The following is a 24,741-nucleotide window of genomic DNA, read 5'->3' on the forward strand; positions in this document are numbered from 1 at the left end:
AGGACAAAGTTGACAAATCTCAACTTTACCAAATTATTCTGGCCAAGTCAACAAACATGCTATCGTTTTGTCAGTGTGGCCTTCATCAGAGCATGGAGGAAAATGGAAGTATAAACAGGAGTTGGCAGGGGGCTGTCTTAAAGGGTAACATAGTAACTTCCTAGGGTCCCATTTTACAGTAAATCTTCTCTTGACAATGACTGAAAATGGGTGAAATGGTAAATCCCATACAACTTAACAGTTCAAACCAAGTTTACAGCTTCTATAATATATATTCTATGTTTCCAAATTTGGAAATGTGGTCAGAGAAAGTATTTGAAACTGAAATCATCAGTCCAGAAGGTGCCATAGTGTCAACACAATACATCACTTCAATAAATCAAATGCTGTTACGAAGGACATCATAAAACATCGTCACACAGCATGGTCTGAAGATTAAAAAGAGAATGATTTCACCAGTATTCAATCTGAACTGAACATTGCAGTTTTGTTTACATCTTTTCCCGTTCTTAAAAACAGTGGTGAATCTATTTAGATCCTTTCCTTAAGTAAAAACATTTAAAGTAAATAAGTAACATTTGCTAATTACCACTATAAACAAAGTACAGATGAGGCTGATTCATGTATGTGGTCATAAACCAAGTACTCGACAAATTAATTTTTGTTTTGATGATGGTACTGAAAGGGCAGAGCATCACCAATGTTATTATTACAAATGTCTACAAAAATCAAAACAATTCAAAACAAAATAAAAAATCAGATAGTTCTTGAGATATTTCAGTCAGAACTAAACTGGAGGACGGACAGACCGACATAAAGCAATTCAGATGTTTTGTGTGTAAAGTGTTCTTCTGCAAAGTAACTAAAAACTTCAGCTGTTGGATTAATATAGAGGACTGAAAAGTACAATATTTGCAACTGGGATATAGTGAAGTATAAAGTCTCGGGCCTCAGAATTGTATTTAAATAAAGCACTTGCTTAAATCTACTTAGTAACTTCCCACCAGTACTTATCATATATCTTTTCATACATTGTCGTGCTGCCTGCCATATTAACAATTACTTGAACTACTTGAAAAGTGGATTATTTGTTAATGCATGATTCCTTACAATCTATTTGTTGCATTTGATTCACTAACACTTCAGATTTTAGCCTATACATAATACATTAAGGGTACCAGTGGATTTGCTGGGTATGGAGGCTACAGGTAGGTGCACGGGACTCATTGGTAACAGAACTAAATTACTCTATAAGTACTAGCATCAGAGCCAGCGACACTAACAGACTTGATAAAATCATCAAGAAGGCTGGCTCCGTACTCGGTCTCAGGTTGGACTCTTTTGAGACAGTGGTGGAGAGGAGAACGCTGAAGAAACTCTTATCCATCATGGACAATGATCAGCACCCTCTCCATCACACAGTAGACAGACAGCGGAGCACCTTCTCACACAGGCTGCTTCAGCTCCGCTGTCGAAGGGACAGATACAGGAAATCTTTCCTGCCACATGCCATCAAACTGTATAATAACAGCTGAAACTCTGGTCATAACACACAGTCACTACGCACTTTATATGTTTTTTACACTGTTCTGCACCTCATCTGTTCACTGCACCTTATACTTTATGTTGCACTACCATTAATACTGCTTGTGTATACACCAACACTGCTCATTTATACATTTTTATACATATTTTCTGTATATATACATACTTATATTACACTTTATATTGTTATGTTAATATGTCTAGGTTGTTCTATTTTTTTTTTTACATTTTTTTATACTGCTATGTTAATATGTATAGGATATTCTCTTTATTTCACTGTGTTGTCATTCGTCTCTGTGTGTAATGCTGCTGCTACACCTCAATTTCCCAGCTTGGGATCAATAAAGTATATCTATTCTATTCTATTCTATTCTATTCTATTCTATTCTATTCTATTCTTTTTATGTACCTGGAACATATATATTAAATACCATTGGGGGGGTTACACACCCTGTAACTATGAAGTAAATACAGTCAAAATAATTTAAAAAAAAGATGAGCATGAGGTGATGGTGTGGCTGTCTGTAATGACTTTGTTAATTGCCTAAATGCCAACATCAAAACGCGCTTTTATTTTGATATTTAGCCGGATGTTATGGCTGACGTCACTTTGTGCGCATGTCCAGCTTCATGCCACACACGTGAAGTCAGAAACAAGACTCGGGTGAAGTTATGTCGAAAGCTAGTACGTATTTTATGGTTATTTGCGAACTGTGTTCACTCATTAAATAACTGTGGCTGGTTTTAAAATGGATTCTGTCGTTTGTCACTTTTCACAGAACAAAAACGAGCCAAACGTCTCGGCTTCCTCGGGAAGTTTAAGGTAAGCTAGCGAGCTAATGTTGTCTGTGGCTAGCTGTTAGTGCTGGAGCTACATGTCAGCTCCTCGGTTGTCATCTGGTGTGCTGCTCTTGGTCTGACATTTTAAACAGAGGTGTGTTTTCAGTAGATAACAGCTGCCAAAACGACACTTTTAAACATAGTTCAGTCTTTATTTTAAATAAAATCTCAAAGTCTGACGTCAGGACAACCCAAATCATTGAAGGCGCAGTTATTGTGAGAAAACAGTTGTATTTTCCAGCTACATGTTAAGTCATATTGTAATGACTGCTCAGAGTTATGAGTAGCACTGACTGGTACCAGTGTCACTGTGCATTTCTCCATAAACAAACTAAAAAACTATACAGAGTTTATGAATCAGAAACTGACATACAATGACGTATCTCATGCTAAAGCATACACACACACACACTCCCCAGGGTAGCAGAGTAACACTTGTCTGTCTAAATGTGAACTTAATCCTTGTTCAGTTCACATTGAGGCATCTGTTCTAACAGACATGAAATGTTTAGCTCCCCATCTTGCATTGTGATGCTAACGATGATCTAAAAGAAAAGACGGTGCACAAAACATGACATGTTTTCCTGTCTACAGAATACAGATGGACGAAAGGCTGATTCTTCGGGGCGGCCAAAGAATTCAGAGCAGTCATCTGTGCAGCAGGTCAAAGCCCACAGAAATCCAGAAGAAATCAGGAAGCAACGGGTGAACATTTGAAAGCCTTGCTTATGATTATATTTTCATGGTGACGTTGCTGATATTTTAACCAGTCTCTCAATTTTGCATATTTCCTAATTAGCTTCAGGAACTCCAGGAGAAGCAGAAAACCTCTAGAGAACGAGAGTTGATGAAGAGGAGGAATTTGCAAAGCTTTCAGAATGACATCCTACAGCGACAAAGAGAGTTTGAGCAGAGGGTAAATATCAACCGATTCTGTGGCCTCCAATCAGAACTGCTGCACACTATGCAAATTTCCAGTGTAGTAATTTCTGGGTTTTCTTTCTTTGTATTCACAGGAGATGGAGATGCAGAGTTTGGAGAAGCATGTTAATTTTGAAAATGAGAATTCAAGAAAAGCATATTACAGAGAATTTAAAAAGGTATGTAGATGCCCCATACATGCCACACACTGGCTGTTCTGTTGAATATTAAAATGAAAGAGGCATATACATAGAATTATCACCAACAATTTAAGCACTTTTTCTCTTAACCTTTTTTCGAAGCAGTCAAAAGAGAATTAACTATGGAGGAATAGTCAATAACCCACTACCATAAATCAGCATCTGCCGCTGCAATCTCCAGTCAAAGACATCCTGCACATGCATCCACACACAGACATGTTCTGACTTATAAATCACCCTGTTCCTACTGCTATGAGCAAGGTGGGGTGGACTTTCAAACATGAACACTGTTTTTTAAAAATGTTTTCAAAGGTAGTCGAGGCTGCAGACGTGATTTTGGAGGTTTTGGATGCACGTGACCCTCTTGGCTGCAGATGTCCTCAGGTGGAGCAGGCAGTCATTCAAAGTGGAACGAACAAGAAGATAGTTTTAGTGCTTAATAAAATTGGTAGGCTAGCTAAACACATTAAGAAAGTATACCTGCATATATTTTATTGAATCACAAAGTGTTTTATTTATCGTGTGAAATAGTCTATGCATGACATACGTGGTTTTGCTTTGTTACAGATTTGGTGTCTAAGGAAATCGTGGAAAAGTGGATTAAGTATCTTCGTAACGAGTTTCCTACTGTAGCTTTCAAAGCATCTACCCAGCAACAGACAAAGAACTTGGTATGCAGTTGAATATTTGTCGTTATTATATATTTCCAAAAAGTGCAAATTGAGATTTAAATAATTAGAACTACAGAATTACATAATTTCACACTTTTCCTTTCGTCTTGTCCCACGCACAGAAACGCAGTAACGTACCAGTGACACAGGCCACCACAGAGCTTCTCAGCAGCAGTGCTTGTATTGGTGCAGATTGCTTGATGAAGCTACTGGGCAACTACTGCCGCAACCTAGACATAAAGACGGCCATCACTGTAGGTGTTGTAGGTAAGCACCGCATCCAGCAACATGCCTTATTCTTGCTGTATTTAAGTCGATGTTGTCTAAAGCGAAATTAATTTGCCACTCCTGTTTTGTAGGCTTTCCAAATGTGGGGAAGAGTAGTTTGATCAACAGTTTGAAACGAGCACGAGCATGTAGTGTCGGAGCCACTCCTGGTGTCACCAAGTAAGTAGACAGGAAGTTGTTGATCTGTGAAGTCCTTCTTGTTTCCAGCCAGTCTCGCTGATTGAGTTTGATGGATTTCAGGTGCCTTCAGGAGGTGCATTTGGACAAACACATTAAGCTGTTGGATTGCCCCGGCATTGTCATGGCAACTTCAACAACTGATGCAGCAATGATTCTTCGTAACTGTGTGAAAATCGAACAGCTTGTCGATCCCCTACCACCTGTTGAGGCCATCCTTCGACGGTGCAACAAGGCGCAGGTACGTCAGGGCGTAGTTATAACCTTTTTGTATTTTGCTTAATTATGTTGTACTGCTGTCACAGTGATTTATTTTGTGTGGACAGATCCTGGAGCACTACGGCGTCCCAGACTTCAGCACAGCGCAGGACTTCTTGTCTTTGCTTGCTCGACGTCAAGGCAAACTAAGAAAGGGAGGACTGCCTGACACTGACAAAGCAGCTAAGAGTGTGTTAATGGACTGGACAGGGTGGGTAAAAATACATGTTTTGGAAGTTTAACAAATGACAGCCACCCAGTGTGCACTGTGTTAATTTCAGCCTGTTTTGTTATTTAGAGGAAGGATCAGCTACTTCACGCACCCTCCAGAGACGCACACTCTTCCCACACACGTCAGCGCTGAGATCGTTACAGAGATGGGTAAAGCTTTTGACTGGGATGAGTTGGAAAAAGGAAACCAGGAGGTGCTTGCAGGTAAAAATAATGGGTCTCTTCACCCAAATCACAAAAAATATATTTTTTCTCAGTTAGCTCCCGTGGTGTGTAGAAACAATGTCTAGTTGAGATTACCTTGGTCTTCATTAAAATACCCAACAAAAGCGTTCCTCCAATGGTTAATTTTTTGTTGTGTTTCAGTGTCATCTTGTCCTGATGTCCAAATGGGATTCTGCATGGAAACTACTGGAATGACTCAAGGTGGACAGGGTGAACCACCCTCTGACCTGGACATGGTGGCAGGGTCCTTGGAAGAGCCTGAATTTAAAGACGAAATTGAATCTATGGAGGATGAGCAGGATCCAGAGGTGTGAAACATGGCAGTCCTTTCAAATTAACTTTATACTTAAAGTATGTTGTGTGCTTAAAGATTTTAAAATGTGGTTCATTTAACTAATCATTGTATCTCCCGCTCTAAATAGTTTGGACCAATGACAGTGGAGATAAAATCCCAGAAGTCAAAGACTGACCAACCTGCAAATGATGCTGCCCCAAAGCTTCCAAGTTTGAATGATATCTTGAATGTAGATCCTCTACAACAAGGACAGGCACTTCTGGCTGCCGGCAAGAAGAGGAAAAAGCAGCAGAAAAGAGCTGGTTTGTATAAATATTGGTCCTAGTCCAATACCCGATATCATTTTGTCTGTGGTGTCTTCAGGCTGTTTCTTAAAATTCAGTCTAATCTAAGAAAAAGTAAACAAAGAACGATCTCCTAAAAGACTTGAAGGTGGCTTCATCAGTTGCTGGTTGGGACATGAAACCCCCGTGTTAATGTTCAAAGTTGGCCTGAGATGTGGCCTTTTCTGTCTAAAATGTTTTATAGGTTTGTAGTGTTTATTTTGCCTACCACACTTAGCCTAGCATCAGCATGTAATCACAGACAGGCTTCTGTTATGAGTATTGTGCTGTTTCTAGACTTTGCGCAGATTATATGTAATCATGCCAATGATTTTCTTTTCCTTGTTTTTCCCTCTGCAGATAAAATTGCCACCAAACTCTCAGACACCTTGACAGCTGCAATGGACTTCTCATTTTCAGATAGCTGAAAATAGATTGAAATAAAAGATTAAAAGAATAAAATATTTGTGTTTTTGTCCTTTTTGGATACAGCTACAGTATTCTGGTTTGTGTAAAACGTCATCACATTTCACCTGCAAAAGATTAAAAACCAATACTTCTGATCTTTGATCATTTCTCCATTTTTGAAACTGATTCAGTCTTTCATGAGGGTTATTCTCTTGGTAGATTGTATTCCTGTTCAACCTCTTTTCTCCACAATCACTGGAAAAGGTTTTTCTTAGTACAAATGACATATTGTTTTTCCCATTTGGCACCAGCAGCACCCTTGAAGCCTTCACATGCAGGAGCTATATTTAAATTACACTTTAACTCGAGAACAAATAAAGCTTTTATTTTATTTTAAGATTTTGTATTATCATTATTATTATTATTATTGTTGTTTATATATATATTTCAGTTTTACTAGTTTGCATTTGAATACCTTAGTTTTATGTTACTCTACCTCAGGTAAACTGGCTCTATGAAGGCCCTGTTGAAAATGTAGGCGCCTCACAGCAGTCAACAAGTTCCGGGTAACTTCCGTCAGATGACCTCAGCCCATCGGCCCGACATAAACAACACTGTTAGGAGCGGTGTGTAGCGACTGCTCGAAGATCTTGTATTCACCGACCTTAAAATGGCTAAGAAAGCGGAGGACTTCGGAGATTTATGGCAGTGATAACGTCAAACAAATCTATTGCAACAGTACGTGTTTATCTCCACTCAGAAATATACTGTTTAGCTTGGTAGCATTAGCTTTAGGCAACTATCGGATGCTAGCTAGCATGTTAGCTAAGCTGCCACTTCCTATTTTTACTTTGTCTTGTGTCGTGATACACCGCTTCTTTCAACACATATAGCCAACTTTCTCACAGTTGCAGCTGATAGGTATCTTAAAAGCCACTGTAAGTCGTTCACGGTGTAAATATTAGCTTTGGTTGTGTTTCCACACTTAGCATGTTGATGTGGGCCCGTTAGCCGCTCTGAGCTGTCAAGTGAACTGCTAACTCATGACGCTTCATTAGAGCTCGCCAAAAATAGAGATTACGAAAACAGCTAAAGGAAAAGCGAGCTAACCAGTTAATGTGCGTGTTATAAAGACTTGTAATACTACCCAAAAAAGTGACATGAAGTAACCCAGCCTTTTTAACGTGACGGTAAGTTGTCAGTGTGGTTGTCATTAGATATAACGACCATGTTAACTAACATAACGGCGCTGACAACTTAATTTCGCGCAGTGATATGACTCCTGGGATGAAGCCACACTGACAGCCAGCTGTGTGCTCGTATTTTGAGTCGTTTTGGAAACGTAGTGAGTAAACCTAATGTTATTTTTTATTTTAGAGAGTGAATATAACGAGAGGTCGCGTTGTGCAAAGTGATAAATCATGAGTGTGTAGATGCACAGACACTTACAGACATGCAAAGTTATGTAAGAACCGCTTCACACTGTTGAGAAGGTAGGATAGAAGGTACTGAAGGTGGAGGCAGCTGTGAGGTTGTAATGAGTGCACACTACATATCAGGAAAGGTTTAGTAACAGAAGAGACATAACTATACAAGATGACAGGAGATGAGATGATGTACAAGTATGATTAAATTGAATAGGAATTGAATAAAAGTATGATCAGTGCATGAAAAATAATTAAAGATAAATGAGAGATCATAGTGAGATCATGATGATTATTATTTAGGACCTCTGGAAGTAATTCTATCATTTTCAGTAATGTTTTTGAAATACGTTTTCATAAGTCTGTAAGTTTCAGCAGCAGTTTAACTTGCTTAATTAAAATTGGCTGATACACATTCAGAAACGAGAGCACTATTAAGAAATGTGGGCATATTTAGGCCAGTGAATGTGGTGGCGCTCAAAACCATTTTAAAACGCAGGATGTTTGGCAGTTGTTTTGAGGAATATTTAGCTTAACACTGTATCAGGCTCTCTGAAGTCTCAAATTCGGATAGAGAAAGTTTTAAAAAAAGCATTGCAGACAATAATTGTGGAAGTGAAAGTCACTGTTTCTGAGCCAGTGGTTTCCTGACTAGATCTTCATATCTTTTTCCCATAGCTTCTCAGTTTACGCAGAGAAGAATTAGTCGTGTATTAAGCCTGAAAAGCCTCTTGTCTTGGTGTATAATGTTAATAAATGAAAAAAATGTATTGGATCTGTCCCGATGATATCATAACCATTTTATTTATATAGAATTTATTTTCTTAAATACATTTTAACCAATCACTAATTTCAGTTTATGTTTTCAGTCTGGTTCCATACATTCAAAGATTTCTCTGGATTCTTTGAATTTTTTATGATATTATCAATTGTAGATAGTGAAATCCCTAAATTCCTTGAAAATGTGTGGCAAGAAATGTTCTTAAACTGTTGGACTGTTTGCTTTTCCAGTCTTTTGTTGGCCTTTTCCAACTTCTTTGAAATATGTTGCAGGCATCAAATTCAGAGTGATTGTATATTTACATATATTAACAGCTCGTCCACTGTTTTCTTCTCTGCTCTGCGTGTGTAGCTCAGCCCCACCCTCAATCAAACAGACACACAGATCTGCAGCTCTTTATGACAGACTGAGAGCAGAGGAGAGCGATAAGACAGCGATATAACCTGTTCACTACGTCTTTACAGTCACCGGCATCATACCCTGCGTTCATTTATTTCCCAGTGGCTACTCGCCACTGCCCAAAGGTTGATACCCAGAAAGGTCCCAAACACAGTAAAATACTAGGAAACTAAGACAATACTGGCTGAGGGACAGCGTCTCTCACACACTTCTAGTGTGTCACACTTGATGATAAAGTGTGATTACTTTTGAATAAAGCTATACATTGTTTTGTAGGAAAATACTGCATAGTATAACCGTGGACTACAGTTGGATTTTGAAAGGGGCGGCCTCGTCCAGAGTAGATAAACATTCCAAATCCAAAGAACAAATCAACCGTCATCTGTATCTGAATGATTAGACATAGTGTCACTTCTGTTTAAAGGGGAGAGCAGCATTCAGGGTTGCAGGATGAGCCATGTCTTCCACATGAATAATACACACAAGGAAACGTTTCACTCACAGTCTTGAGTAGTTTGTTTTCCAGGTTGCTGGATTTGCTGGGTCAGTGAATGTGGTGGCGCTCAAAACCATTTTAAAACACAGGAATATTTAGCTTAACAGTGTTTCAGGCTCTCAGAAGTCTCAAATTCATATAGGGAAAATAAAAAAAAGTTTAAAAAAAGCATTGCAGACAATAATTCTGGAAGTGAAGGTCAGTATATTTGAGCCAGCGGTTTCCTGACTAGATTTTTAAATCTTTTTCTCATAGCTTCTCAATTTATGCAGAAAAGAATTAGCTGTGTATTGTGCCTGAAAAGCCTCATGGCTTGGTGTATAATGTTAATAAATGGAGAAAAAAAAATGTATTGGATCTGTCCTGATGATATTATAACCATTTAATTGCTATAGAATTTATTTTCCTAAATACATTTTCACCAAATACAACATTTCTGTTGGAACCCTGCTGTAGAACAGAGTGATGGAAATAAAAATCTGGATAGGCTTGTTTTAAGTATTGAGTTGTGTCATAACAACAAAACATTATATACTTTGAAATATTGCTCTGTAATGCTTCTTTGTCCTGTGTTTGTTTTCCAGCTCCATCCCTAGATCTGGAAAACACTCTTCAGCCATGTCTGGTCGTGTGTTGATGCGACAGCAGCTGATGCGAGAGCAAGCCCAGGAGCAGGAGAGACGCGAGGCCCAGCAGCAGGCCTCTGTCTCTCAGCTCCGGGCCACTGACTCCACACCAGCCATTTCTGTCAGTCTGCCCCCAAATGCTGCCCGTCCCCCTCCAGCACAGGTGCCTGTGGAGGTGCTGAAAGTAAGAGCATTGTGTTCTTATGTTCATCACTTTTGTTCTTAATTTAGTGAAGTCTGAATTTGTCAGAACATTAGCCCTTAACATCTTTAAATAATTAGGTGCAGACCCACTTGGAGAACCCCACCAAGTACCACATCCAGCAAGCACAGAGGCAGCAGGTGAAGCAGTACCTCTCCACCACTCTGGGCAACATGGCGGTTACTCAGACCCTTGGTGTGTCCCCTGTGCCACAGTCCAGTTCGGCCCCTGAAGCCGCTCCTACTGCCAGCAGCGCCCCTAACAGTCCCATGGCTTTGCTTAATATCGGATCCAACAAGGAGGAAGTATGGGAAATTCCTTCTTTAATACCACTGGTTTAACTTCTTGTGTGTCGGTTTGTGTGCTGGTACAGCAGATTACACAACCTTGTCAGTAGTTGCCTTTCTGCAAACATAGGGTGCATTTTTGGAGAAGTTGAATGTCTAACCCTTCGCTCACTTCTAGCTTAATAACTTTTTGTTTGCTCTGCAATGATGTGGCCGAAGGTCCCACTGTGATGGTGCATGCCTTTTGTTATCGTACCCTTGTTGGCCTGTTGTCACAATAAGATGTTAAATACTGCACCTACAGTTTAACCATGCCAGCACTTCTTCTGAACACCCCTCTCTCTTTGAAATCAGGCCTCTTTCCAACTGTTACATTGCTTTACATTTTCTGTGTTGGCTTTCAGTGTTCACAGAGTATACCTGAGACCCTTCAAGATAACAAAGCACACTTTAGACACACCTGTTGATTGCTTTCACACATTTAACCCTGAGGGAATTGACACAGGACTACTGGTGTTTTCTCTCATCTGCTTTATCTAGATTGACGATGTGATCGACGACATCATTAGTCTTGAATCCAGTTTTAATGACGACATCATCACGTTGATTGACTCAGGTCTTCAGTTGCCGAGCACGGTATGAAGAACAATGTATTTATTTAACCATGAATGCTTCCTCTTTAGAGTTTCCTCTAGAGTTCACAGGTTCTTCTTTACATGTACAAGATAACAGTAGATTTCAGACTAGTCTTGACTAACTTATTACACCCAAAGTCTTTTTCCTGTGAATGGACGGTCTCTTTTCTGTGTGGAATTCTGAAGTTGTAGGAGTAAATATACACTTTTGGCACTCAGATACTATTCGTCACAAAAGTGCTGCCTGGGCGGGGCAAAGCTATCAGAGGATACAAGACCGGGAGAAGCGAGACAACGTGGATTGTGCTCATATAGAAAGCACATATATAGAAAGCTGCTAGGTTGACAACAAATTTGTCAGATAGAGAGTGCTTGACAAAAAAATGAGGATTATGGTGATGCTGTTGGAGGAAAAGAAAAAGAAGCAGATTGAGGTAAATTACTTTTGTGATTTTTGAAAAAGCAGCAGGTATTCTTGTTCACCATTTTAATATGCAAACGTGATGTTAATGGATGGATTTTGTCCTTTAGTCTTAAACAGCACATGCTGTTTAAGACTAAAGAAATGTCACAGAAACCAGCTTTGAACTCGTGGAACTGGTTGCGCTTAACATTTAAACAGGAATCAGGAAGACATCCTTTTTACATATTTGCTTCTGGGTTTCTGACAATCAATGAGCATTTATGAAATGACATTTTAACATGTTTTATTTCTGTAGCTCCCAGGAAATCTGTTGGATGTGTACCATAGCCCTGGAATGGCAGCACCTACTCTGACTGTTAGCAACTCCTGCCCTGCTGATCTTCCAAAAATTAAAAGGGAAATTACTGGTACGGTAACTTTTATAAACACGTGTCTTGACTTTTTTAGTGTTCAGGATAGCTTTTATTTAAAATTAATAGGGTTTTAATTGTATGAAACACTATGATTTTTTCTTTCAGATACAGATGCCAAAGCACTTATGAAAGAAAGGCAGAAGAAAGACAACCATAACCTCAGTGAGTCCATCTTTATTTCAACCAGTTTGACCACTTGTGACATACAGTGAAGTGCAGATTCAACACCACATCCTTGCTCCGTAGATATGCTTTTTTGCTTTTGGTTTGAACTCATGTTGTCCATGTATATCATGTAATGCTTGCTTAGTGACAACCGACTGGTGAAGGTGTTTTTCTTTCGCTTTCTGCCTCATCATTCTTGCTTGTCTACAGTTGAGAGGAGGCGGAGATTCAACATCAATGACCGCATAAAGGAGCTTGGTACTCTGATACCCAAATCAAATGACCCGTAAGTTTTAAGAATACTTGTTTTCCTTTTCTGAATCACTCAATAAAAATGAAATTAAAGTATTTAAATTTTAGAGTGGAGTCCCTGTAACTGTAAAATTTTAATTTTGTTTTTGTGTATCGTTTCCTTTCTTTGTTGCCTCTACAATTTATGATTACTGATATCACAATGATAACAGTGAGATGCGTTGGAATAAAGGCACCATCCTGAAAGCTTCCGTAGACTACATCAGGAAGTTACAGAAGGAGCAGCACAGAGCCAAGGATATCGAGATGCGGCAGAAAAAGCTGGAGCAGGCAAACCATACTCTAATGCTGCGAATTCAGGTCAGTGTAAAGCAAATGTGTGGTGGGAATAAAGTTGAAGTTAGGATGTAGGTGCCTCTCTGCAGGCTCTACATGTTTTGATCCTAAAGTATTTAATGTCTTTAGGTTGTATGACAGTCATGTAGTCCCATATATTGACAGTTGGTCACATAATGCACCCTAAATCAGGGTGTGCCAATAAAGGAGGAATAAAAGATGTTTACCAGCTGATAAAAGGTCTCTTCATTCTTAAAAACGTAGAATAACAAAGACCAAGACAGTTTTTAAGGTAATGTTTATTGTAGTGAAATTACCTGTCACGTGCACAATGCATTGGGTGTTGTAAAATAATGACTTTATCAATCATTCCCAGATATGGCATCTAAATGTAAATGTGCTGCTCTTCTTTTCAGGAGCTGGAGATGCAGGCACGACTCCATGGCCTCTCCTCCCAGGGCGGCATCGCCTCTGGTCTGACGTCTGATCCCTCCCTTCTCCAGCAGCACCAGGTCCAACAGAGCGGCCAGTCTATGCCTCACAGCGCAGGAGGAATCTCCTCCCAAAACCTCCTCAGTCTGGGTGTGGCAGCCATGGGAGAATCTCTGCCAGCCTCCTTCCTGTCCCCGCCTTGTTCGGACTCCCCTGCCGGTATCACCATCAGCAGCCCCCTGGACCTGGGCAGCCTGAGCTTCGCCGAGCTGGACGACAGCTCCGCCTCAGCGCTCTACCCCGACGTGGGCTTGGGAGACATTCTTATGGACGACGGGTGCACCCTGTCTCCAGAGAGGGTGGCCGAGCCGCTGTTTTCTCCTTTGTCACCAGGTGCCTCTAAAACCAGCAGTCGCAGGAGCAGCCTTGAAATGGACGAGGACTTGTGATGAGCTGTGTGGCAGTCAGAGACTGTCTGTAGGGACAAGAATGGCAGGAGGTGCAGTCTATCCTTAAATAACAAGAGGCTTATTTATAGGACTGTAGAATTGAATTTAGCAGAAATAGCTAACATTAAGATCAAAAACTAACAAACATTATATCTTGGATTTAATTGCCATACAGACCGAATTATTGTTGTTCCTGTTTGGAGCTGGTCAGATGATTATGTCTGGGTTTATAAATGCAATCTTATTAAATGGAATATTGTATAATAGAGGCATGGACTTTATGAAATTATAAGAAATATTACATTCTTAAATAGTTTTTAAGATTTTTCTTCAGAGATTTAAGAGGGATATAAAGTTTGCTTGAATTTATTATGTGCTCATTTATAGGGACGAAAGCTGTGAGGTTTGTGTTTCACAACAACAACATTGGCATAACAAACTGATGCTGAGATGCCAACACACAGTATATTTTGTTTTTTTTTCTGTTTTTTCATCTGACTGGAATCAGGGTTTGTTAATAGCAGTCGCATGCTCATCCATGTTGGGTTGTTTCACCAGCAGCTACAGAAGGGATTTTTGTAAAGTGAATTGGCACATTGTGAAATATTTACTGCATATTGTATATAAGAATATTTTATTTTGAGCAATTTTATTGCACCTTATTTTATGGCAGTCTATGCATTTTATGAGAGCTTTTTGTCTGTTTTTTATTATTATTACACACAGTGGACGGCTAAAGCCCAGGTTGCATGTCTTTGTAATAAACCTTAAAAGCAGTGGAGAATCACGCACTGCTGCAGCTAGTTAGCCAAAGCAGGACTTCTTCCAGAGTAGCTACGAATTACATACAAATCAGCGTTTTATTTTTAAATATATTCACTCAGTCAATGGAATGCAAGATAATATGAGAGATGCAGAACAATTTTATCCTTTTACAATAGTACTGTAGTTCATTACATATTTTTTTTGATACCTAAATAATAGTTTTAAAGTAATTTCTCCTGACTAATATCTGTGTTGTCAGTGATTGTGTCTGTTCATGAACCTTGGTGGTCACTGTGTGATTTTACCGGTTAGCATGATCTACCAGGATTATGTTTTTTGTTTTTGTTTTTTCTTGACGATCGAGAGAGATATATCTAATAATGCATTATTGCTAATTGTAGTATGAATTGAGAGGGCTTCGACCTCCTTTTTAAACCAACCACTAGCCTCACCTCTAACAATAAGATATAACTGTTTGTTGTGTGAAACCTGCAATGAAGTTTTTATTCTGTAAAATAGCCACAAACTTTAGAAAGGCATTTAATTTGTCAGATGCAACCTTATGTACAGTTAATGAATGTGTGTTTGGAAAAAGTACCTGCATAAGTGTAGTTGTTTTTTGTTTTTTAACACTGACGCACTGTATTTTTTATTGCCTCCAACACAACCTCCAAGTTATTGATATGCTTACATTTTAAACTATTCTTCGAGTTGTAAAAACAAAACAAGTTTCAGCAGACGAAAACATCAGTGCTTTTTGGTGGTTACAATGGTTTTAAAGCGTTCTCTCCTGTTCATTCAGATCTTACCTACTTTGTTTTTGAGCTCTAAACAGTTCGACTCCATTACTCAGTGCTCCTGGTCAGCTTTTTTCAGCTCATACACAATATTAACCATGTCCTACCCTGACATATATTTGAGTGCTAACATCGACTGTTAACCAGAAACCGGTAGCATTTATGTCTTGTCCCTACAAGTTGGCTTTCAAAAGATTTTAACAAATAAATGATTCCCATTGGTTCGTGTCTGGGTGTTGTTTTTTAGTGGTAAAGCATTTGCGAGATTTCCATAGCGAGGTCCAGGCACTCTGTGGCCTGGAGGCAGATGTCGCAGACGGGACATTCGCACTGGAAGCAGCGAATGTCCAGACAACTGCAGACGTCACAGTGGTGGGTGGTGTCCAGGAGAGGCTGCAGGGTGGTGGGCTCGCAGCAGCACAGGGACGAGCACAGCGACGAGCACAGTGACCAAACGCAGTCATTACACCCTCTCATGGTGGCCAGTAAACAGTCCAGTGGTTGACAGAAGAGACAGGCCAATAGGATTGCAGCACACAGGTCTCAGGAAAAGGAAGGTGAAAGAAGAAAACTTCAATCTAAGGAAAAAGCATTTAGGAAGGAGGGGATCAAGGAACACACAATAGTTTTGCATCCTTACCGTCATCATCTGGCTCAGTGTTGACAGTAGTGGTTTTGAGGCTCCCTTGACTCTTCCTGATTTCATAGACTGGGCAGGCCTCCTTGGAGGATGGCAGCAGGGCACACAGAGGCTTCGGCTGATCTTTCTCCACAGAGCAGGGACTACAGATGGAAACTGCTCTGGTCACTCCATGTTTTGTGTCATCATACAAGTTGGTTTCAACAGAGGCTCCTGCACCGGATATGGAAATTAACAAACAAAAAATCTTGATAAAAATGTCTTTAAGAGAAAATATCTATTCATGTATATGCATACGATCAGGTACCTATTGTTTTATTTTGGAATACGTTCACAGAGATGTCAGCTGAAGATAATTCAGTGTCCTCAGTGGAGATCTGCTCCGAACAAGTCGTAGCCTCAGCCAAAGATTCTATAAGACAAGAGAAGAAAGTTTATCTTTCTGAATAACTGCAATTCATGACTTAATATTCTGTAAACATACCTGTTTGATCTGCCATGGATTTGTCAGGTATAAGAGGTGACTTTGAAGCGGTGGTTAGTGAGTTGTGGAACTTGTTGTCATTTGCAGCATCCATCTTTTCATTCACATCTGTAGAATTCAGTTTGGTCTCCACTGTGACATCCATTTACATGTCACATGCTTCTGTCTCTTGAATTAACTGAAAGACAACCAACCAGAGTAATGAGGGAGGTCAAACCAAAATAGTGAACCTGTTAATCTAAGAAAATGAAATGTAATATACATTTAAATTCACTTTGCTTTAATTTTATATCTATTTTCTTCTTAAACTTAAATAATTTCTTTCTGATACTGGAACGTCATATTAAATGCCATCATCATTCTCTGTACCGCAGACCGACAGTCAGAACTGTAGCTGAGGTTTTGAAGCTGTTAGTGATGAGTGGACATCTTGGAAATTGCAGAGAAGTTAATCTATTATTAATCGCCATTTGGAAAGGATTTATAATGTAGATGAAAGGCGGCATGCACACATCCTGACAGTTATATGAGAATGTAATATCTTGATTATACTATGCATTAATAATTCATGTTCTCAGGTAATACTTACTTTACGTTTTTTTTCCTTGCAGATAAAACAAAGGAGAAACATTTACTTCAGCTATCTGAAATATTTTGTAACAATTTTAAATTATTGTTATTGTTTGACAAATTATTTCTAGGTGTACAGTCTTCAGTTATAGACAATACAAGGGATGTAAGCGGGGTATAATATATCATTGTGTCAAATTGAATGAGTCTTATCAAAATTATTTACATTCAATAAAATTCAGTTAATCTATATATATAATCAATAGCCACACAGCCATTTAATCTCAAAAACACTTTATGTTATTCATTACATTAATGTTCAGAAATTCAGAAAGAGTTTTGTAAAAAAACTAATTGTACTCACTTTTCAAGGCATATTTTCAAGGTAGACGTTCCGGCATGCAGCCTTAATCACAGATGCATCCTTATGTGACCCGTCAGATGTCAGCAATGAAGGTGTAACTGCATCATACAGGCTCTCTCTCTCTCTCTCTCTCTCTCTCTCTCTCTCTCTCTCTCTCTCTCTCTCTCTCTCTCTCTCTCTGTGTGTGTATGTAAAAACACAAAAACAAGAATATGAGTGGTTGTGTTAATATTGTTAATTTAGTTATTTGTCATCCATCTAGTAGGTAGTAACTAGTAAGTAATAGAAGTATCTAATTATCATTACCGTAAATACTGCCCCTTATCCTCTTGCACCTTATGTTCCACCTACCTTTTCTCTTTGATACCTCAGTATTTTATTTTATTTTATTTTATAACTACTTAAGCATTTTATTGTATATAGTATTTTATTGTTTTTTTTGTATATTGTATATCGTATTTTGTTGTTTCTATATTTGCCTTTGTATTTTGATTGTATTTGTACTTAAATCTATCTATTAATGTGATTATAAATAAAGCAATATCATTTTATATTGTATATACTTCATTTATATATCACATTTTGCTCTGCAGGACACAATTCTGAGCCTGAGTAATAGACACACTAATGTTTTGTTTATGAATGGGGTATTTTTTTTCTTTTAGTAAACGCAGTTTGTAACACACCCGACAGGTGGCGACATTGTACTCTTGGATGTTAATTTGTCACTAGAGAAGAAGAATACTGACCAATGACAGATGATTATTTTCCGAGTACTAACGAGTTTAGCCGAGTACGAACGATGTGACGTCAGTCTAAAGCGGGTGTAAACCTGAATGCTAACTGATGTTAGCTGTCGAGCTTACTGGCTCAGTGTTTCGCGTTTCTTTTCCACTGTATTTGTAAAACTACCAAAGACTGTACAAATCTTACAAAATGGTAAGTATTGAAAATAAAGACTTTTATGCCTGCGAAATTCAGTTTTAGCAACTAATAATAGGTTACACGGCGGTCACTTTCAGGTAGCGATACATCCGTCATTAGGATGTTGTGATCCAACTCAAGTTAGCTATGGTTATATCGTTTGAATGTATGCCCTGTCCATACAGAATGTCATGTTGCCTAATTTAAATTTGTTTCGAAAAGTGTGTACTTAGCTACGTGGTACAGCAAAGTAACGTTAAGCTAGCTGGCTATCGTTTATTGTAAATTTAACAGATGCTAACCGACTACTGTGCGAGCTAACCTTAGCATACAGTAACGTTAAGCTAGGTTTGTGTGTAAACAAAGCAACTGTTAATGTTACCAGGAGTTTTCCTTTAACCACTGGTGCTGGTTAGCTGACCAGCACCTTATTTTTCTCTTTTCTTTTCTTTTCTCCTTCTAACATTACACGCAATGATGATATAGCAAGGTAAAATAAACTGGCGCTGAAACTGTGCATCATGTAATATGAGGTGCAAGTTAGCAATGTTAGTTTTAGTTCCAAGTGCTAGACACCATGTCTTGGTCCTTATAGTGTAATTAGCATGTTTTACATTTTCTAAATAATGTAGGAGTAGGGGGTGATATTAATAATGATGGTCTGTTTCACTGTATTTGAGCGTAGTATGCTGATTACGCACTATTTACCTTGTATGATTGGGAAACTCAAAGCAATGACCAAGGTAGGATGAATCTCCAGACTGCAGAGCTACTCTGCAAACTAAAATGGCAAGAGGCTAATTGCTGAGCACAGCGTCTACTTTAGAGACACCCAAATCATTCTGCTCTCTTTGAGTAAGGTGCCCTGCAGCTCAGCAGTCAGTGGCCATTGATGTTTAATATATTTCCATCAGTTGTTATGTGGTTTGTGATCCATATGACATACTTCCTTTCCAGGACAGTGAAATGTCTGACGCCGACCCTGCACCAGGGCCTGAGACCAGCAGCATGGAGGGGGAGAACACACCACTGTACTGTATTTGCCGCAAACCAGATATCAACTGCTTCATGATGTAAGTGCACAACACCAAGGCTGTTGTTTCAGTAACTGTATTACTGTCAATGGATGCAATGATGCTCATACATTATTTTCTTCATTCTCCCACTGACAGTGGCTGTGATAACTGTAATGAGTGGTTCCATGGCCACTGCATTAACATCACAGAGAAGTCGGCAAAGGCAATCCGAGAATGGTACTGCATGAGATGCAGAGGTAAGGAAAACAAATCTTCATTTGTCACATTTAAGACTGCCATGCTAAACATTAAGTATATCACAAAACAAATCATCAAAACAAATATGATGTTGTTTCATTTTTTTCTCTGTCACCAGATAAAAACCCTTTACTGGAGATAAAGTATAGAACAAAGAAAAACAAAGACAAGGACGTTGAGTCTGACAGAACTGAAAAACAGTACAGCACCCCGAGTACTCCAGACTATAAGAGTGAAAGACGGCGTGGATCTAAAGTAAGTTGTACTTCTGGCTTAAATATTTAGATTTGACTTCAATATCTGAAGGGCATAAAAACAATGGAATGATTGTTGCATATGAAGACTAACAGTGATCAAGTTTTCTACAAATATACCTGATTTAAATGTAAGTGTAAGCCGGGTAATATGAATTAGGGGTCCAGAAGTCACATAAAAATGACATTACATAGCAGACTACTTGAAATGAAGATGATGGAAAATTTGATGTTGTGTCACACCCATTTTCAGGCAATAGGTAAATGTGTAGGATGTAAAGCAATGCACATTTCTTCAACGACTGTCTCTCATTGCCCACTGCTTGATTTTCCTCAGGTGAAGCGTTCAGTCCGAATGTGTGGTGAATGTGAGCCCTGCAGACGGACCGAGGACTGTGCTCAGTGTGACTTCTGCAAGGACATGAAGAAGTTCGGAGGCCCCAACAAAATCCGACAGAAGTGCAGGTTCAGGCAATGTGAGGTTCGAGCCAGGGTAAGTCACCTTGTCCTGTTTATAAAATCAAGGCACCAAATTGTAGAAGAACATGTAACATTTCTGCCCTGTGCATTTTTATTTTTATCTGACTGACCCTTCTTCTTGTCATTAAATGATCTTGAAAGTTGTAGATTTAGGGTTTGAAGATTTACTTAATATACGTATGCCTTTACAACAATCCTCTACAAGAATGTCTTTTTCCAATAATGCATCATTCATATTGTATCTTGCAAGGTACCTCTTAAAAAGAGAGAAACTTAAAAGCTTTGAAGCGATTCGCACTTCCTGTTCTCTGATGTGTTTGTGCAGTCTCTTGTGGCCGGTATGGAAATGTCCAACCTGTAGCTTCTTGTTTTGTACAGAAAATGCTGCGAGTGAAGGATGAGGAACTCTCTTTACAAGAAAGGAGGGACAATTCCTACCACAGACGAAGACGGTACTCTGATGACTACGACAGCGAGGCGGATCTCTACCAGCAGTACAAGGCAGCAGGGCTTGACAACAGCATGGTAGCGGATCATTTGACACCATATTGTTGCATGTAAACCTGCTTATTTTAGATGACGTTGAGTCATTTGTTTGCTCTCTTCTCTCCCAGGCGTGGGGTAGCGATGACGACGATGAGCCGCCTTTCAGTCCCGTCATGCGTAAGAAAGCTGTGAAGGTGAAGCACGTCAAGAGACGAGAGAAGAAGTTTGACAAGAAGGTAAGACTTTTTTCTTCATAGAAATGATCATTATTGCTGCCAGGCTTTAGCATGATAAATGTTAGTAATACTTATGGTAATGCCTGGTGAACTAACCCCTCTGTTTTGAACAACGTAGAAGGAGTCACGACGCCACAAACAGAAGCAAAAGCACAAAGACAAAAGCAAATACAGTGAGAAGGGTGAACTGCGTGATAACACAGGGCAGCGTCAGTGTCTGGGGCCGAGCTGTGTGGAGGCAGCAAGAGCCAACTCCAAATACTGTTCTGAGGACTGTGGCATGAAGTTAGCTGCCAAGTAAGAAATATTACTTTCACCTTTCACCTTGCATTAGTGCACTTCTGTTAGGAGAGATAACTAAGTCTGCCGAGAACAACAAAAGCAATTTGAATATTAGTTTTTTCCCCATTTTAGAAATTAGATCCGACACCTCCCAACCTCCACTTGTTATTGTTTTAAATAACTCTTTTCATTCAATTATTTTATTGTGACTGTTTTACATAACTGTACTTACATTTTACAATTAAACTAAATTCCATAATTGCACATTTTAGGGCATTTCTTATCTTATCTCTTATTCTAGATTTTATTCATTTGAATTGAAATTGAAAGGGAAGGTATATGTATTGATTGATATTGCTCCACCTAGTGCTAGAAGAATTAAATGCAAGTGAAATGCTGCAGATTTTGATTACTTGTATATTGTTCAATTTCTTAGTGTTGCATTAGCCTCTGTTTGGAACTTATGATCCAGTTTTTAAACTCACAATCTGATTTGTCACATAGTATCACTATTTATTTCTCTACCTCTGTCTTTCTCATCAGTATCCTTGGTGTAGGCTCCCGTGGTTAGTGTTTCTTAAGCTTTTCCTTTAGCTGACTAAGTAACGATCATAGGGAAGTCCTTATCCCGTTTAGTTTTTTTAACATATAAATTAATTAATATTTACGCATTTTGATCCACAGCCGGATCTATGAGATCCTCCCTCAGCGTATCCAGCAGTGGCAGCAGAGTCCCTGCATCGCTGAGGAGCACGGCAAGAAGCAACTGGAGCGCATACGACGGGAACAGCATAACGCCCGGATGCGCCTCACAGAGATGGAGCGACGCTTCCTCGAGCTGGAAGGCATCATCGCCAAGGCCAAGCAGCAGGCGGTTCAGCAGGACGAGGAGGTGAGCAGCCCTCATTCAGTTACACAACTCGTTCTATTGTAACTGCTTTTTCATGGTAGCTCCCTGTGGGTCCAGTTAAAGTCAAGGACATTCTTTGTTTTTTATTAGAAGCTGCTGAAGGAGAACTAAGGTAAAATGCTTTGGTTCTGTTTGCAGGTGAATGAAGGTGACAGCGAGGACACAGATCTGCAGATTTTCTGTGTGTCTTGTAGTCATCCTGTCAATCCAAAAGTGGCACTGAGACATATGGAGAGATGTTACGCAAAGGTGATTATTCTCTAGATTTCTGCTTCTAAGCCTCAAATATAAACACAGAAAAGCATTCGGGCTATTTGTAACATTTCTTTCCCTAATAATCTTGACAGTACGAGAGTCAGACCTCCTTTGGATCCATGTACCCTACGAGAATAGAAGGGTAAGAAACAGAAATACTCTGAACGTTTATAACAATTTTGCTAAGTTCACTTGCCTTAACTAACAATTTTTTTTGTTCCACAGAGCAACCAGACTCTTCTGCGATGTGTACAATCCCCAAAGCAAAACATATTGTAAGAGGCTTCAAGTTTTGTGTCCAGAACATTCCAGAGATCCTAAGGTCAGTGGAAACCCGTCAGCCATTCATAAAACATGACATGATTCCATCACATACGTGGAGATGTTTTATTCTGTTTTCTTTTGTGTGGTGGCCAGATCCCAGTGGATGAGGTGTGTGGGTGTCCCCTGGTGAAGAACGTGTTTGAGCTGACAGGAGATTACTGCAGGGTCTCCAAAAGGAAATGCAACAAACATTACAACTGGGAAAAGCTCAGGAGAGCAGAGGTGGACTTGGAGCGAGTGAGAGTGGTAAGTCAACCTTCATGAATGTCTCTTTGGTTTGTGATATTTATTGAGAATTCTGCAGATTTTTAAATGGAAACATAATTGTATTATCTGTCCAGTCAGATGTAGGGGAGAGTTTCTTTTTATCTCTTTCCTGAACTTACATCTGTTCATTGTGTGCCACAACCAGGGAAGTGATAATGATCTAACCTGTTTTTTTCTTCCTTTCTTCTCTTCACCCACAGTGGTACAAATTGGACGAGCTCTTTGAACAGGAGCGTAATGTCAGGACTGCGATGACCAACAGAGCTGGTCTGCTCGCTCTAATGTTGCACCAAACTATTCAGCACGACCCCTTGACGACGGATCTCCGTAGCAACAAGGATAGGTAGTCGACCTATCTGCATCTGTGCATCCCCAGTACATGATGTGAGATTTGAGTGTTCAGGATTTAAACTTATAGAAGCATTATAGTACCATTTGGATGGAAACTGTTTTTCTAACTAGATAATTATTTTAAAATCTTTGTATGATTAATACGTTTAAGATGTAAATGGTTATATATTTTTCCTGACTGGTAGATGAACTACTGCTTATTGAAAACTGCTGTTTTTGGTATGATTGCCTTGAATAAACCTGAAATTTGCCCCAAGTAAGGTGTGTGAATGACGTACCTATTATTTATCGCATCATTTTGATTGGCTTTTTTACACATACACCATGTACACATTGTATGACTATTGCAACTAAAAATAATATATACTTAATGTATGCTTCTTTGTCTTTCACTATGATGGAAAAGGGAACAATATAAAAACAGATTAAATATTTTCACCGTGCACTGACACTTCTCTGACTGGAAAAATCAAGGACCAGCCCCGATGACAAGAAAGTAAAGTGCATACTTGGACTGTAATTCAGGCTGACAAAACATATATTGACCAGATGTGTTCAGAGCTCCACTCCTCTGAGGTGAATCTGGAGGAAATTTGTGCAAAATGTCAAATTAGGTGTAAGAGCTAAGAAGAATGATTTCAGTAACTCATAAAGTGATCACTCAATGACAGTAGATAATGGACTGGACTGGTAAAACAATGCTACAAGCAACTGTTTTAATCTTTTGCACTGGTACATTTATTATTATTGTAAAGCAAAGGTATTTGAGATATGATATATGAGTAAAGGAGCAATATGTAAGAATTGGCCACCTGTCATTCGTACTCCGGCATATCATCAGAGTAGCCACTAACTGATGCTAACTGTAGCTGCCATAGGCTAGTAAGCCCAGTTAACCATGCAGCTCACAGTCCTATTAGCCGACTCTACCCAGACCAGGAGTTTAGAGCATCGGGGGAGTGCTGGTGCTGTTTACTGTCATACTATCACATCTTACTACCTACTAATAATTATAATAAAACATTTTATTTATACGGTATACAGTGTGCTTTATAATATGAACCAAAACATGAAAACACAGATAAAACTAAGACAATAAATTACAAGTAAATTACTAAAAGGAGAGAATGCCGTTATGATGTCCAAGCATTTACAAACGGATATTAAACAGTATCAGAGATTTGAGAGTGCGCTCAAACATTGAAAACCAGTTGAAGAGCTTTGGTCCAGCTCAGGTCTGTTTCTTTACAACTCTGTTTTGCAGTGTGCCATTTTCCCGCTTTACTGCAGCTACACTACTTGAGTGAGAGGCACAATGTGTTTGTCATGTCAATCCCCAAATGTTCACCTACTGCCTTTAAAGCAGCATTTACAG

The 24,741-nt window shown here is 39.2% G+C and overlaps 3 protein-coding genes across 4 annotated transcripts; all 3 read left to right on the top strand.

The window, feature by feature from the left end:
- The first annotated feature begins 2,149 nt into the window (after positions 1-2,149).
- gnl3l (G protein nucleolar 3 like) lies at positions 2,150-6,436 on the top strand. Its single transcript, XM_073467444.1, has 15 exons — positions 2,150-2,230; positions 2,325-2,368; positions 2,980-3,090; positions 3,185-3,301; positions 3,402-3,485; positions 3,819-3,954; positions 4,074-4,177; positions 4,300-4,444; positions 4,537-4,624; positions 4,706-4,883; positions 4,969-5,111; positions 5,199-5,335; positions 5,498-5,664; positions 5,779-5,953; positions 6,335-6,436. The coding sequence occupies exons 1-15, from the start codon at positions 2,218-2,220 to the stop codon at positions 6,400-6,402; spliced, it is 1,710 nt and encodes a 569-aa protein (XP_073323545.1). The 5' UTR covers positions 2,150-2,217; the 3' UTR covers positions 6,403-6,436.
- Positions 6,437-6,998: 562 nt separating this feature from the next.
- On the top strand, positions 6,999-15,486 carry tfe3b (transcription factor binding to IGHM enhancer 3b). 2 transcript variants are annotated; one of them, XM_073468324.1, is made up of 9 exons: positions 6,999-7,120; positions 10,067-10,292; positions 10,391-10,615; positions 11,138-11,233; positions 11,952-12,063; positions 12,175-12,231; positions 12,445-12,520; positions 12,681-12,846; positions 13,239-15,486. In XM_073468324.1, exons 2-9 carry the CDS (start codon positions 10,101-10,103, stop codon positions 13,701-13,703), a joined length of 1,389 nt encoding a protein of 462 aa, XP_073324425.1. In that variant the 5' UTR covers positions 6,999-7,120; positions 10,067-10,100; the 3' UTR covers positions 13,704-15,486. The 2 variants fall into 2 exon arrangements, with proteins under 2 accessions (XP_073324425.1, XP_073324426.1); XM_073468325.1 differs by having other exon boundaries at positions 12,699-12,846.
- Positions 15,487-18,135: 2,649 nt separating this feature from the next.
- cxxc1b (CXXC finger protein 1b) lies at positions 18,136-23,626 on the top strand. The gene is made up of 14 exons (XM_073469210.1): positions 18,136-18,262; positions 19,205-19,320; positions 19,420-19,520; positions 19,640-19,776; positions 20,113-20,268; positions 20,634-20,780; positions 20,870-20,977; positions 21,096-21,274; positions 21,944-22,151; positions 22,308-22,418; positions 22,517-22,566; positions 22,650-22,746; positions 22,842-22,994; positions 23,216-23,626. Exons 1-14 carry the CDS (start codon positions 18,260-18,262, stop codon positions 23,360-23,362), a joined length of 1,713 nt encoding a protein of 570 aa, XP_073325311.1. The 5' UTR covers positions 18,136-18,259; the 3' UTR covers positions 23,363-23,626.
- Positions 23,627-24,741: the final 1,115 nt, after the last annotated feature.

Source organism: Pagrus major, chromosome 6, assembly GCF_040436345.1.
Source record: "Pagrus major chromosome 6, Pma_NU_1.0".
NCBI classification, from domain to species: domain Eukaryota; kingdom Metazoa; phylum Chordata; class Actinopteri; order Spariformes; family Sparidae; genus Pagrus; species Pagrus major.

Coding starts and splice junctions, on each gene's coding strand:
- gnl3l (XM_073467444.1), top strand. Junction 3,486..3,818: donor ATTACAGAGAATTTAAAAAG/GTATGTAGATGC, acceptor ATGTTTTCAAAG/GTAGTCGAGGCTGCAGACGT. Junction 4,178..4,299: donor AGCAACAGACAAAGAACTTG/GTATGCAGTTGA, acceptor TCCCACGCACAG/AAACGCAGTAACGTACCAGT.
- tfe3b (XM_073468324.1), top strand. CDS start 10,101: ATGTCTGGTCGTGTGTTGATGCGACAGCAGCTGATGCGAGAGCAAGCC. Junction 12,064..12,174: donor AATTAAAAGGGAAATTACTG/GTACGGTAACTT, acceptor TTTTTCTTTCAG/ATACAGATGCCAAAGCACTT. Junction 12,232..12,444: donor GAAAGACAACCATAACCTCA/GTGAGTCCATCT, acceptor GCTTGTCTACAG/TTGAGAGGAGGCGGAGATTC.
- cxxc1b (XM_073469210.1), top strand. Junction 21,275..21,943: donor GGCATGAAGTTAGCTGCCAA/GTAAGAAATATT, acceptor TTTGATCCACAG/CCGGATCTATGAGATCCTCC. Junction 22,747..22,841: donor AACATTCCAGAGATCCTAAG/GTCAGTGGAAAC, acceptor TGTGGTGGCCAG/ATCCCAGTGGATGAGGTGTG.